Source organism: Lipotes vexillifer, unplaced genomic scaffold (genome assembly GCF_000442215.2).
Source record: "Lipotes vexillifer unplaced genomic scaffold, Lipotes_vexillifer_v1.1 scaffold2094, whole genome shotgun sequence".
NCBI lineage: Eukaryota > Metazoa > Chordata > Mammalia > Artiodactyla > Lipotidae > Lipotes > Lipotes vexillifer.
The window spans coordinates 1,295,436-1,309,160 of record NW_006790887.1 but is presented as its reverse complement, the minus strand read 5'-3'; the positions used below and the strand labels follow the sequence as shown (position 1 = coordinate 1,309,160).

The following is a 13,725-nucleotide window of genomic DNA, read 5'->3' as shown; positions in this document are numbered from 1 at the left end:
TTTTTTTTCTTAAATTCCATATATATGTGTTAGCATACGGTATTTGTCTTTCTCTTTCTGACTTACTTCACTCTGTATGACAGACTCTAGGTCTATCCACCTCATTACAAATAGCTCAATTTCGTTTCTTTTTATGGCTGAGTAATATTCCATCGTCTATATGTGCCACATCTTCTTTATTCATTCATCCGATGATGGACACTTAGGTTGTTTCCATCTCTGGGCTATTGTAAATAGAGCTGCAATGAACATTTTGGTAGATGACTCTTTTTGAATTATGGTTTTCTCAGGGTATATGCCCAGTAGTGGGATTGCTGGGTCCTATGGTAGTTCTATTTTTAGTTTTTTAAGGAACCTCCATACTGTTCTCCAGAGTGGCTGTACCAATTCACATTCCCACCAGCAGTGCAAGTGTTCCCTTTTCTCCACACCCTCTCCAGCATTTATTGTTTCTAGGTTTTTCGATGATGGCCATTCTGGTGTGAGGTGATACCTGATTGTAGTTTTGATTTGCATTTCTCTAATGATCAGTGATGTTGAGCATCCTTTCATGTGTTTGTTGGCAATCTGTATATCTTCTTTCGAGAATGTCTATTTAGGTCTTCTGCCCATTTTTGGATTGGGTTGTTTGTTTTTTTGTTATTAAGCTGCATGAGCTGCTTATAAATTTTGGAGATTAATCCTTTGTCAGTTGCTTCATTTGCAAGTATTTTCTCCCATTCTGAGGGCTGTCTTTTGGTCTTGTTTATGGTTTCCTTTGCTATGCAAAAGCTTTTAGTTTCATTAGGTCCCATTTGTTTATTTTTGTTTTTATTTCCATTTCTCTAGGAGGTGGGTCAAAAAGGATCTTGCTGTGATTTATGTCATTGAGTGTTCTGCCTATGTTTTCCTCTAAGAGTTTGATAGTTTCTGGCCTTACATTTAGGTCTTTAATCCATTTTGAAGCTTCTGTATATTTTATTTTATTTTATTTTATTATTATTTTTTTTTGCGGTACGCGGGCCTCTCACTGTTGTGGCCTCTCCTGTTGTGGAGCACAGGCTCCGGACGCGCAGGCTCAGCGGCCATGGCCCACAGCTCCAGCCGCTCTGTGGCATGTGGGATCTTCCTGGACTGGGGCACGAACCTGTGTCCCCTGCATTGGCAGGCGGACTCTCAACCACTGCGCCACCAGGGAAGCCCGCTTCTGTATATTTTAATTCGACCTGAGGTTGGCACACGTGGATTGCGTCTGGACGTTACCGTATTTTACAACTAGATGGGTGGTGGCGCTCTTAAGGATTTATTCACCGCCACTGCCCTAAGATTCTACTAGAAACATCGTGGGGTTGAATTTTTGGGAAGGAGCTTTATTTAGAATTGTCTTTGAAAAAGTAATTTATCAAGCAAGCTATATAGCTGGTATTTCTTCAGAATCCAAAGTGACCAATTATATCATTAAAAAAGGAACATTTAAGACTTAGAGACGTATTACTTATAAGCAGTATCTTAAGCTTATAAACAAACTCATGCTTATATGTACCTCTGAAGTAAAAATTTTGGGTAGTTTTGTGGTGCTATGTAGGTTAGGAAACTGGCCTTTAAAAGAAAGTCACAAGATGTTGAATATACTTCAATTAAAACCAAAAAAAAAAAAAATGGAAGTCACAGAAGATAGTTTTGCCCTTTTGATGAAACGTGGTTCACGCTGGCTGCAGGGTGAGGCTCCTGCGCTGTCTGGCCACCCCTGTCTCCGTGTCCCCACCCTGGATGCAGGCCCCTGGCCCTTGAGAGCCAGGAGCCGACAGGGCCCCGCCCCACGCTGAGGCTGGGGCTGGGCCGGCGGGCTGTGTGTGGGGCTCAGTCGGCCTACCCGGGGCCTGGGGGGAGCACTCCCCGGACCTCCACCCCCGCCCCCCACTTCAGCATCCCCTGCCCTGTCTGTCCGCTGGGGCAGAAGGGGGAGGAGAGAGAAGAGCCTGATGTCATCTTAACGGCCGAATCTGCCTAGCAGACCCATCAGTTCATAGGCCTGTTCAGCCTGGGCTCAGGAAGCCCTCAGCCGGGAGCGTCTGGAGCTGGTTGTGCTTTCTTGGTGGGATTTGAGTTCCTCTTTTCAGAGTTTTCCCCTCAGTATATGGGTTGGGTGGGCAGGATTTTTTAGGAAAGTGATGCTGTAACTTTAGAAACCCTCACTGGGATGCCAGCTCCAGGCTCGTGGGACCCTGTGCCTCTGGGCCACCCCTTCACACTTGTGCTGGTGGATGGTGGAAGTGGTTTCGCCAGAAAGTGAAAACTGTTTTAGTTCTTAAATACTGAAGGAGCCTCCGCCCCCTACTGAACCGAGACATTATTGAGAAAGCTGCATTTTATCACATTTTAGGTCAGTTTCTGCACCGTTAGAAAACACAAGCGTGCTCTATTGTAACCGGTAGTAGAAAAAAAATACAATTTGCCGTCTGGATTTTGTCATTCTAAGAATATTTAATGGCTTAAAGCATAATTTTTTGAATTGGTTCTTTTACCTTTTCACATTGCTATCTACTAAAAATCTCTGCTTTCTGTTTAATGAAATCTTACTTAGGAACTTAGCATATTTTTGTAAAGGAGAAGTGGTGGCTTTCTCAGGGGACTTTGATGATAAGAGTGCTATGCTAATCACTAGAATGTAAAAAGTAAAATTAAATACAGATTGAAGTTTTGTCACTTTGTTATCTATATCATTCTCATAGTAGTATCTAAGCCTTTAGTAGTTTCATTGCTTTTTAAATTTAGCCATAAGTCATTCCAGGTATTTAGTGCCTATTGAAAAATCTAACTTTCTATAGCAACTACTTTTGTTTTTTCTGTGTGCCCTCATTAATTAAGTTAATTTGTTCGCCGTATCTTTTCCCATTACATCTGAGTAGCACAAAAATACCAACACGTGAAATGAATCCTGCTTTGCATCTCAAGGTAGCCCCTTCCAGGAAATGGCGTGTGTGGCAAGTTGTCAGTTTGTCACAGTCACCGGACAGGGCTGGCGTCTGAAGTGGATGGAGCACGCGCAGCCGAGTGTGTGGTGCTGGGGAGGCGGTGCCACCCCTCTGCGCAGACAAGGAAGGATTCACTAGAAGACACGCAGACACCTGGTGCTGTCACTCCCTGCCAGCCCACAAACCAGAGCAGCCCACGGTTGAGGGGGAGTTGATCCCATCAGACATCACACCACAGTCTTAGGGGTTCTATCTGCCTCTCCTTCCGTCTCTGCCTTAGGTCTGGAATTCTGAGATGTGCTTTTAGACACAGTGCTGTTCTCTTGAGAGTTATTATGATTTGATTCTTTCACAGTACAATTTTTTGTATCTTAGGCCCTGGACCAAACGCTGTCAATAAGTGATACTGCGTCCATGGCGGGTTTGTTAGAGATCGTTGTGATTCTTTGGAGAAGCATTCACAGGAGTATGGAGAATAACAAAGAGGCCAAAGTGTACACCGTTAGCAAGTTCGCCTCTATGCTGCCAGAGTACATGAAAGCATTTAAGGTAAGACGGGCCACCCTGCTAAGGCAGGTGCGCCAGGTCACGTTTGTGCAGGACCAGCCTCTGGACCTGCTCCTCCTCTGCAGAGGCGGGGGCCGAGCCACCGCCCACCCCGCAGGACGCTTCACGGGGTGAGGCCGCGTGTCCTCCAGCCTCCATCCCAGCACCCAGAGACTTGTCTGGGGAGCACTGGTTTTCTGTCTCTAATGGCCTGACACTATTTTAGAATCTGGTTTGGTTTGCTGGGAATTGAGAAAGAGGAGTTTGTGAGCATCAAGATGTAGTAGCACCTTGGTTTTGGGGGCAATTTTAGGCATTTGACAGCATCCGGCAAGCACATGTTTCTGAAGTATCTGAGTTGTGTCTGTGTTATTGAGACAGACAGAACTGTGTGCATAACTTCTGTTTGGAGGAAGGAAACCTCCTCATTCCTTGACTTTCTATTTCTGAGTAAAGGCCATATTTCAAAACCAATGGAAATAAAACTGCTATGTAGAAATTTAAATTTATTCCTAATTGTGAAGAAAGTGTGGCTTAAATATAGAAAGGTCATAGGTCTCATGAATCACCCTTCTCTTGGTAAAGTTTACTTTTGGTTCTTCTGCAACTGCTTATGTGACCTTGGACCTCTTAGCTTTTCTGAGCCGTATTTCTGTGACTGTTATGTCTCCGAGCTCCATCCTGCCTCTGAAATGTAAACGTGACCTGTCGGTGAAGGTAAATAATCAAGGCTGCCCAAGTCATTAGGGCATTTAAAAGCTCAGATAATCACATGGGGTTGAGAATTAGAAGATAAACACAGAGGCCACAGGATACCAGACGAGATGACAGGTGAACAGTGTGGCCTGGGTGTGTCCAGGAAAAGGGAGGTGGTGAATTAAGTCTTTAATCCCGAATTATTCTGGCCAGAGAGCTTCTTTGCCCTCAGTACCTCCCAGAACCTTGTGGTTGGCCCATAAGTGGGTAAGGCATCTGTAAGCCACACATGGGAGTGGAATCAGGAGTAGCTGCCAGCCAACTGTTGTAACATCAAGAAAACATTTTCTTTATTGGGAGTTGGGGGTGAGGGTGGGTTCACTCTGACTGAATGCAGATTAATTACAGGCCAGATTGTGACATTGCACCCGTTTCTGTTTCATGTATATGTCCAGGAAAATTGTTGTTTCTTTTCCTTTTGGGGCCCATCTTCCTTCATCCTCTCATCCAACCAAGCGTGTTTCTTATTAAGTGATCTTGATGGAGTCTGGTCTGTCTGCTCTGTTACTGTGATAATACTAGTGGTGGTGATGTAGCTGCAGTGGGGCCCGAGGTGGCTTCCTCACTTGGTTCCTGCCAAAGCCCTGCCCTCAGAGACCAGCCCTTCTCCGTGTGTTGTACCAGCTGGTTGGGGTGTGGGATCTCATGGGACTTGGGTTTGGCCAGGTAGCTCCATTGCACTGCACTGTCTTCCTAAGGTGTTCTGATTATTTTACTTAGGAACTTTTCTGACTAGTTTCATTCCCTTGAGTTTTATACTCAGGACACACTGAGTATATAGAGTTGGGGTTTTTTTTTCCTTTCATTGGTATTGTTTTTCAAATACCAGTCAGTGCCTTGACAGCAAGGACTTTTGTCTATTCTGGTTACTGCTGTATTCCAGGGATCTCCTGGTACACAGTAGGTGCTTAATAAATATTTGCTCAAATAATTCATCGCAGGAAGTAGTAAAGTGTCCTATAAAAGTTTGAGAAGACTTATCAAACCTAATGCTTCCCAAGGGGTTAAGTCCTCCTGTTATGTGTTGAGAGCATCACTCTAATTCCTACCAAGCAGCTTTGAACATGGGTTCCTGGGAGTCATGGGGCCCTTGGGATCCCATTGTTTACGTTCCCTGTTGCTGTGTGTCTTTTCATGCTTTCAGGATGATCGCTGCAAGACCCCTCTGTCTGTGCTGGCCTCCCTGATGCCGGCCTCGGCTGTTCCCACCTTCAGGTGCCCGCCCTCTCCATGCATTCCTGGTCTCACTTGGCGACGCCTGCGTGACCTTCAAGCCCCCAGTGCTGTGTTCCCTGCCCCTGGCCTCCTCCCCTGTGGCAGGGAGAGCAGGGGATGTGGCTTCCAGGGCTCTGGGACTGCTGAGGGACACAGGAAGCCACCACGGGAAACTGAGAGTCTGGCGTTGTTCAAGTGCCAGATGGTGAGACGTGAGCCATCCCGCCGTCCACCACGGAGCCTTGGCCACATGTGACTCTGAGTGCTTAGAATGGGGAGTCTGGGTTGGGGCAAGCTGTGTGTGCATCCTGGTGTGATGCAGACTCGGGGACCTGGTGTGAAAGAGGGATGTAACATGTTTCATCGGTAGTTTTCTACAGTGACCATGTCTTAAAGGATGTCGGGGGTAGGCTGGGCTAAATAAGATACATTATTGAAATTAATCTTGCCTTTTTAGACGTGGCTACTAGGACCTTTATAATGACACACGTGGCCTGCTTTTGTGGCTCACATTGTGTTTTTTATTGGGCAGTGTTGCGCTAGGGTGTTGGTTATTAACTCAGTAAAAATTACTTATTTTTATTTGTATTTATAAAAAAAAAAGAATGTTTTGATGCTAAACAAAAAGTATTGTCCCCAGATTATGGATCTTTGCTCTAGAGTCTGACAGAGGCACCACAGAAACAAAAGGCCAGGGTTTGTAAGTGCCTGGTGTGTCCTCGGTGCCTCACATCTAGGGGCCCCTGAAGCTGCTTTCAGAGTCAGCATTTTGTACTGGACCTTGTCCTGCATAGTAATTGTGGGAAAGCGGTGTGTTTTTCCTGCGGTGGAGAGCGTCTGAGAGTCCCCATGATAGGAAGGACTTCTGTACCCTCAGGTGTTAGCTTCTCCATTTTCCCCGCCTTTTAGAAAAGTGAGACATTGTTATTGAGATACTAGATATGACTTTATGTATGTGGCATTTTCAGCTGTGGTGTGATTTCCACACTAAGAAACCAAGAGGAAGGAACAGCCGACAAGAGCTACTGTATTCTATTAGACTGTCTCTGCTCCTGGGGGCAAGTGGGGCACATCCTGGAGCTTGTTTGTGACTCGCTGCCGGAAGAGCAGCCTCAGAGCAAGGTACACTTGTGTCATTTTTAAAGTCTGCTGAAGGAGGGTAGCTGTATGCTAGAACTCACGTGCTTTCCTGCTATGTGCCTCACTCTCTCTGTGCTTTCAGGGTAACTCTGTGTCTAAGCGGAAGGTGCGGGTCCAGGACCCGCACCCAGTCAAACCCGGGCTGGCGCTGGTCTACGTTGAGTACTTGCTGACCCACCCGAAGAATCGCGAGTGCCTGCTTTCCGCGCCCCAGAAGAAACTGAACCGTCTTTTGAAAGCCCTTGAAACATCCAAGGTAACTTTGTAGAACAGATGCAGATGCCATGGAAGTTGAGCGATAGGGTAAGGTGTAAGTTTTCCACGTTTATAGTGTAAAATTTTCACCTGGGGGCAGGATGGGACTGGGTGAACACTTCCAGGCCCTGGTCTTTCTAGCAAGTCGTGTTCAGAGCCCAGTGTCCTGTTGAGGCCAACTCGGAGGGTGAGCCGGTCTGTCGGAAGAGGCCCGACAGCAGGAAGACTGCCCGCCACCCCAGGTCCCCTTGCTCTGGCCCTGCTCATCGACGAGGGAATTCCAGCCCCTTGAGTTCTGGGCAGGCTTTTCTAGGGCCCTTTGGAGAGCGAGTCCCGTGAATTTCCCGTCTCCTCTCCCCGTCCTGGCTCTTCGGCTGTCTCCTCCAGGCCAGCCCTCGGAAGCAGCCTGTTACTGACACTGCTGCCAGAGGCTCCCACCTATCAGCACCAGACATTGGATGTTGGCGGGTTGGAGGTGGGCAGCGGGGTCTGCAGGGGGCAAGGGCTGGACGAGCTTGATCCTGAGGGCTCCTTGAACAGCACCTATGAAGAGGTGTCTTCTTGTCCCTTTACGGGAGGCTTGGAGGAGGGAGGACACTCGCCCTGCTGCTCTGGCAGCCCTCTCGTGGCGCAGCTGTGTCCTCACCTCATGAGCTGCCTGCTGAGCTGGAACCTAGCCTGCAGATGTCCTGTTTCACAGGTGGATCTGGAATCGATTTTGCAGTCGCCAGGTGGGAGCCCTCACCACCTGAGTGAAGGCACTGCCCTGCGAGCCTTCAGCCTCCACTGTCGGTTGAGTATCCATCTTCAGCACGAGGTGTGTCCACCAGCTTGGGGCAGGACACGGGGTGAATCGGCCCAGCGGCTCTGTGACTAACCTGGCTTCTGTTGTTGTTGGACAGTCCTGCTCAGAAGGCAAAGTTTACCTGTCCACTTTGGAAGACACTGGGTTTTGGTTAGAAAGCAAAGTTTTATCTTTTATCCAAGATCAAGAAGAAGAATATCTGAAGCTTCACAGGGTCGTTTATCAACAGATTATCCAGGTTAGAAGTCTTTAGACACAGAAACCCTTCTCCAAATTGTGATGTGCTTCCAGGTTTTATTTTCTAATTTAAAGCTGTAACTTTAGTCAGTACTGCTGCTCTTCTTAAACACTTACAGTGGCATCTGAATATCTAGAGTTTATCTTTTTTTTTTGTATGTTTATTTATTTATTTCTTAGTAGTCATCCATTTTATACACATCAGTGTATACGTGTCAATCCCAATCTCCCAATTCATCCCACCAGCACCCCCCCGCCGCTTTCCCCCCTTGGTGTCCATATACGTTTGTTCTCTGCATCTGTGTCTCAATTTCTGCCCTGCAAACCAGTTCATCTGTACCATTTTTCTAGGTTCCACATGTATGCTTTAATATACGATATTTGTTTTCCTCTTTCTGACTTGCTTCACTCTGTCTGACAGTCTCTAGATCCATCCACATCTCTACAAATGACCCAATTTCATTCCTTTTTATGGCTGAGTAATATTTCATTGTATATATGGACCACATCTTCTTTACCCATTCGTCTGTCGATGGGCATTTAGGTTGTTTCCATGACCTGGTTATTGTAAATAGTGCTGCAGTGAACATTGGGGTGCCTGTGTCTTTCTGAATTATGGTTTACTCTGGGTATGTGCCCATGAGTGGGATTGCTGGGTCGTATGGTAGTTCTATTTGTAGTTTTTTAAGGAACCTCCATACTGTTCTCCAGAGTGGCTGCACCAACTCACATTCCCACCAGCAGTGCAGGAAGGCTCCCTCTTCTCCACGCCCTCTCCAGCATTTGTTGTTTGTACATTTTCTGATGACGCCCATTCTAACTGGTGTGAGGTGATACCTCACTGTAATTCTGATTTGCATTTCTCTAATGATTAGTGATGTTGAGCAGCTTTTCATGTGCCTCTTGGCCATCTGTATGTCTTCTTTGGAGAAATGTCTGTTTTGGATTGGGTTGTTTGTTTTTTTGATATTGAGCTGCATGAGCTGCTTGTAAATTTTGCAGATTAATCCTTTGTCCGATGATTCTGCAAATATTATTTTCTCCCATTCTGAGGGTTGTCTTTTCATCTTGTTTATGGTTTCCTTTGCTGTGCAAAAGCTTTTAAGTTTCATTAGGTCCCATTTGTTTATTTTTGTTTTTATTTCCATTACTCTAGGAGGTGGATCAAAAAAGATCTTGCTGTGATTTATGTCAAAGAGTGTTCTTCCTATGTTTTCCTCTAAGAGTTTTATAGTGCCTGGCCTTACATTTAGGTCTCGAATCCATTTTGAGTTTATTTTTGTGTATGGTGTTAGGGAGTGTTGTAATTTCATTCTTTTACATGTAGCTGTCCAGTTTTCCCAGCACCACTTATTGAAGAGACTGTCTTTTCTCCATTGTATACCTTTGCCTCCTTTGTCATAGATTAGTTGACCTTGGATGCGTGGGTTTATCTCTGGGCTTTATATCCTGTTCCATTGATCTATGTTTCTGTTTTTGTGCCAGTACCATATTGTCTTGATTACTGTAGCTTCGTAGTACAGTCTGAAGTCAGGGAATCTGATTCCTCCAGCTCCTTTTTTTCCTTCAAGACTGCTTTGGCTCTTCGGGGTCTTTTGTGTCTCCATACAAATTTTAAGATTTTTTGTTCTAGGTCTGTAAGAAATGCCATTGGTAGTTTGATAGGGATTGCATTGAATCTGTAGATTGCTTTGGGTAGTATAGCCATTTTCACAATATTGATTCTTCCAATCCAAGAACATGGTATATATCTCCATCTGTTGGTATCATCTTTAATTTCTTTCATCAGTGTCTTATAGTTTTCTGCATACAGGTCTTTTGTCTCCCTCGGTAGGTTTATTCCTAGGTATTTTATTCTTTTTTTGCAATGGTAAATGGGAGTGTTTCCTTAATTTCTCCTTCAGATTTTTCATCATTAGTGTATAGGAATGCAAGAGATTTCTGTGCATTAATTTTGTATCCTGCAAATTTACCAAATTCATTGATGAGCTCTAGTAGTTTTCTGGTGGCATCTTTAGGATTCTCTATGTATAGTATCACGTCATCTGCAAACAGTGACAGCTTTACTTCTTCTTTTCCAATTTGTATTCCTTTTATTTCTTTTTCTTCTCTGATTGCCGTGGCTAGGACTTCCAAGACTATGTTGAATATTAGTGGCGGGAGTGCACATCCTTGTCTTGTTCCTGATCTTAGAGGAAATGCTTTCAGTTTTTCACCATTGAGAATGATGTTTGCTGTGGGTTTGTCGTATGTGGCTTTTATTATGTTGAGGTAGGTTCCCTCTATGCCCACTTTCTGGAGAGTTTTTATCATAAATGGGTGTTGAATATTGCCAGAAGCTTCTTCTGTATTTATTGAGATGATCATATGGTTTTTATTCTTCAGTTTGTTAATATGGTGTATCACATTGATTGATTTGCCTATATTGTAGAATCCTTGCATCCCTAGGATGAATCCCACTTGATCATGGTGTATGATCCTTTTAATGTGCTGTTGGATTCTCTTTGCTAGTATTTTGTTGAGGATTTTTACATCTATATTCATCAGTGATATTGGTCTGTAATTTTATTTTTTTGTAGTATCTTTGTCTGGTTTTGTTGTCAGGGTGATGGTGGCCTCATAGAATGAGTTTGGGAGTGTTCCTTCCTCTGCAATTTTTTTGGAAGAGTTTGAGAAGGATGGTGTTAGCTCTTCTCTAAATGTTTGATAGAATTCACCTGTGAAGCTATCCGGTCCTGGACTTTTGTTTGTTGGAAGATTTTTAATCACAGTTTCCATTTCATTACTTGTGATTGGTCTGTTCATATTTTCTATTTCTTCCTGGTTCAGTCTTGGAAGGTGATACCTTTCTAAGAATTTGTCTGTTTCTTCTAGGTTGTCCATTTTATTGGCATAGTGTTGCTTGTAGTAGTCTCTTAGGATGCTTTGTATTTCTGCAGTGTCTGTTGTAACTTCTCCTTTTTCATTTCTAATTTTATTGATTTGAGTCCTCTCCCTTTTTCTTGATGAGTCTGGCTAATGGTTTATCAATTTTGTTTATCTTCTCAAAAACCCGGTTTTAGTTTTATTGATCTTTGCTTTGTTTTCTTTGTTTCTATTTCATTTATTTCTGCTCTGATCTTTATGATTTCTTTCCTTCTGCTAACTTTGGGTTTTGTTTGTTCTTCTTTCTCTAGTTCCTTTAGGTGTAAGGTTAGATTGTTTATTTGGGAATTTTCTTGTTTCTTGAGGTAGGCTTGTATGGCTATAAACTTCCCTCTTAGAACTGCTTCTGCTGCATCCCATAGGTTTTGGATCATCGTGTTTTCATTGTCATTTGCCCTTAGGTATTTTTTGATTTCCTCTTTGATTTCTTCAGTGATCTCTTGGTTATTTAGTAACGTATTATTTAGCCTCCATGTGTTTGTGTTTTTTACGTTTTTTTCCATGTAATTCATTCCTAATCTCATAGCGTTGTGGTCAGAAAAGATGCTTGATATGATTTCAATTTTCTTAAATTTACTGAGGCTTGATTTGTGACCCAAGATGTGATCTATCCTGGACAATGTTCCATGCGTACTTGAGAAGAAAGTGTAATCTGCTGTTTTTGGATGGAATGTCCTGTAAATATCAATTAAATCTGTGTGGTCTACTGTGTCATTTAAAGCTTGTGTCTCCTTATTTTCATTTTGGATGATCTGTCCATTGGTGTAAGTGAGGTGTTAAAGTCCCCCACTATTTTTGTGTTACTGTCAGTTTCCTTTTATAGCTGTTAGCAGTTGCCTTATGTATTGAGGTGCTCTTATGTTGGGTGCATATATATTTACAATTGTTATATCTTCTTCTTGGATTGATCCCTTGATCATTATGTAGTGTCCTTCCTTATCTATTGTAACATTCTTTATTTTAAAGTCTATTTTATCTGATATGAGTACTGCTGCTCCAGCTTTCTTTTGATTTCCATTTGCATGAAATATCTTTTTCCATCCCCTCACTTTCAGTGTGTATATGTGTCCCTGTGTCTGAGGTGGGTCTCCTGTAGACAGCATATATATGGGTCTTGCTTTTGTATCCATTCAGCAAACCTGTGTCTTTTGTTTGGAGCATTTAATCCATTCACGTTTAAGGTAGTTATCGATATGTATTTCTTAATTGTTTTCTTAATTGTTTTGGGTTTGTTTCTGTAGGTCCTTTTCTTCTCTTGTGTTTCCCACTTAGAGAAGTTCCTTTAGCATTTGTTGTAGAGCTGGTTTGGTGGTGCTGAATTCTCTTAGCTTTTGCTTGTCTGTAAAGCTTTTGATTTCTCCATCGAATCTGAATGAAATCCTAGCTGGGTAGAGTAATCTTGGCTGTAGGTTCTTCCCTTTCATCACTTTAAGTATATCATGCCACTCCTTTCTGGCTTGTAGAGTTTCTGCTGAGAAATCAGCTGTTAACCTTATGGGAGTTCTCTTGTATGTTATTTGTCATTTTTCCCTTGCTGCTTTCTGTAAGTTTTCTTTGTCTTTGATTTTTGGTGATTTGAGTACTATACGTCTCGGCGTTTTTCTCCTTGGGTTTATCCTGTGTGGAACTCTCTCTGCTTCCTGGACTTGGGTGGCTATTTCCTTTCCCATGTTAAGGAAGTTTTTGACTATAATCTCTTCAAATATTTTCTCGGGTCCTTTCTCTCTCTTTTCTCCTTCTGGGACCCCTATAATGTGAATGTTGTTGTGTTTAATGTTGTCCCAGAAGTCTCTTAGGCTGTCTTCATTTCTTTTTATTCTTTTTTCTTTATTCTGTTCTGCAGCAGTGAATTCCACCATTCTGTCTTGCAGGTCACTTATCTGTTCTTCTGCCTCAGTTATTCTGCTACTGATTCCTTCTAGTGTAGTTTTCATTTCAGTTACTGTTCATCTCTGTTTGTTTGTTCTTTAATTCTTCTAGGTCTTTGTTAAACATTTCTTGCATCTTCTCGATCTTTGCCTCCATTCATTTCCCGAGGTCCTGGATCATCTTCACTGTCATTATTCTGAATTCTTCTTCTGGAAGGTTGCCTATCTCCACTTCATTTAGTTATTTTTCTGGGTTTTTATCTTGTTCCTTCATCTGGTACATAGCCCTCTGCCTTTTCAAATTGTCTGTCTTTTTGTGAATGTGGTTTTTGTTCCACAGGCTGCAGGATTGTAGTTCTTCTTGCTTCTGTTGTCTGCCCTCTGGTGGATGAGGCTGTCTTAGAGTTTATCTTTTTGCAAAGTATAAACTGCATAATTTTAATGTAATTTGACACACTGCACGTAGCACGTGTTCAGTAATGTTTGTGGATTACATAAAATGTGTTTCTAGATTTCTTATGGAAAGAGAAATGAGAATTAATGTAGTTTTATGGAAATTCCTTTTTAAACATCTTTGTAGACATCTGCTTTATGAGACCCCTAGTGGTACCCTTAGATATTAGGAGCTTTACCAGCTGGATGTCCCCTCTTGTCCCTTCTGTGGCCTTTGATGGGAAATCATATCATCATGTCTACATCTCTTACAGACCTACCTGACCGTATGCAAGGATGTCATTGTGGTGGGCCTTGGTGACTGTACGTTTCAGACACAGCTTTTACAGCGGAGCCTGGGAATCATGCAGACAGGTACTTCGTTTCCTAAAGGACTAGTTTAGAGCAAACTGGCGGCCAGAACCAGCCCCTCTCTCCCTCCCTCACTTCGCTGGTCAGGACTCTCGTTTTTAAGTGATAGATGTGTAGCACAGACTAGCTTACACCAAAAGATGAATTAACAGGCTGAGGCAGCCAGGAAGTTCAGAGGTGTTTCTGGTCTCGGACGTGGCCAAGTGCAGAGTTTCTGGCA

At 43.3% G+C, this 13,725-nt stretch overlaps 1 protein-coding gene across 1 annotated transcript in view; it reads left to right on the top strand.

Moving 5' to 3' along the window:
• Positions 1 to 13,725, top strand: part of NCAPG2 (non-SMC condensin II complex subunit G2) — a 62,169-nt gene that overhangs the window by 31,757 nt on the left and 16,687 nt on the right. The window contains exons 16-22 of the mRNA XM_007463985.1: positions 3,330 to 3,503; positions 5,401 to 5,471; positions 6,440 to 6,593; positions 6,694 to 6,867; positions 7,567 to 7,683; positions 7,769 to 7,909; positions 13,409 to 13,508. Coding sequence (XP_007464047.1) covers positions 3,330 to 3,503; positions 5,401 to 5,471; positions 6,440 to 6,593; positions 6,694 to 6,867; positions 7,567 to 7,683; positions 7,769 to 7,909; positions 13,409 to 13,508 — 931 coding nt within the window. The remainder of the gene's footprint in view (positions 1 to 3,329; positions 3,504 to 5,400; positions 5,472 to 6,439; positions 6,594 to 6,693; positions 6,868 to 7,566; positions 7,684 to 7,768; positions 7,910 to 13,408; positions 13,509 to 13,725) is intronic.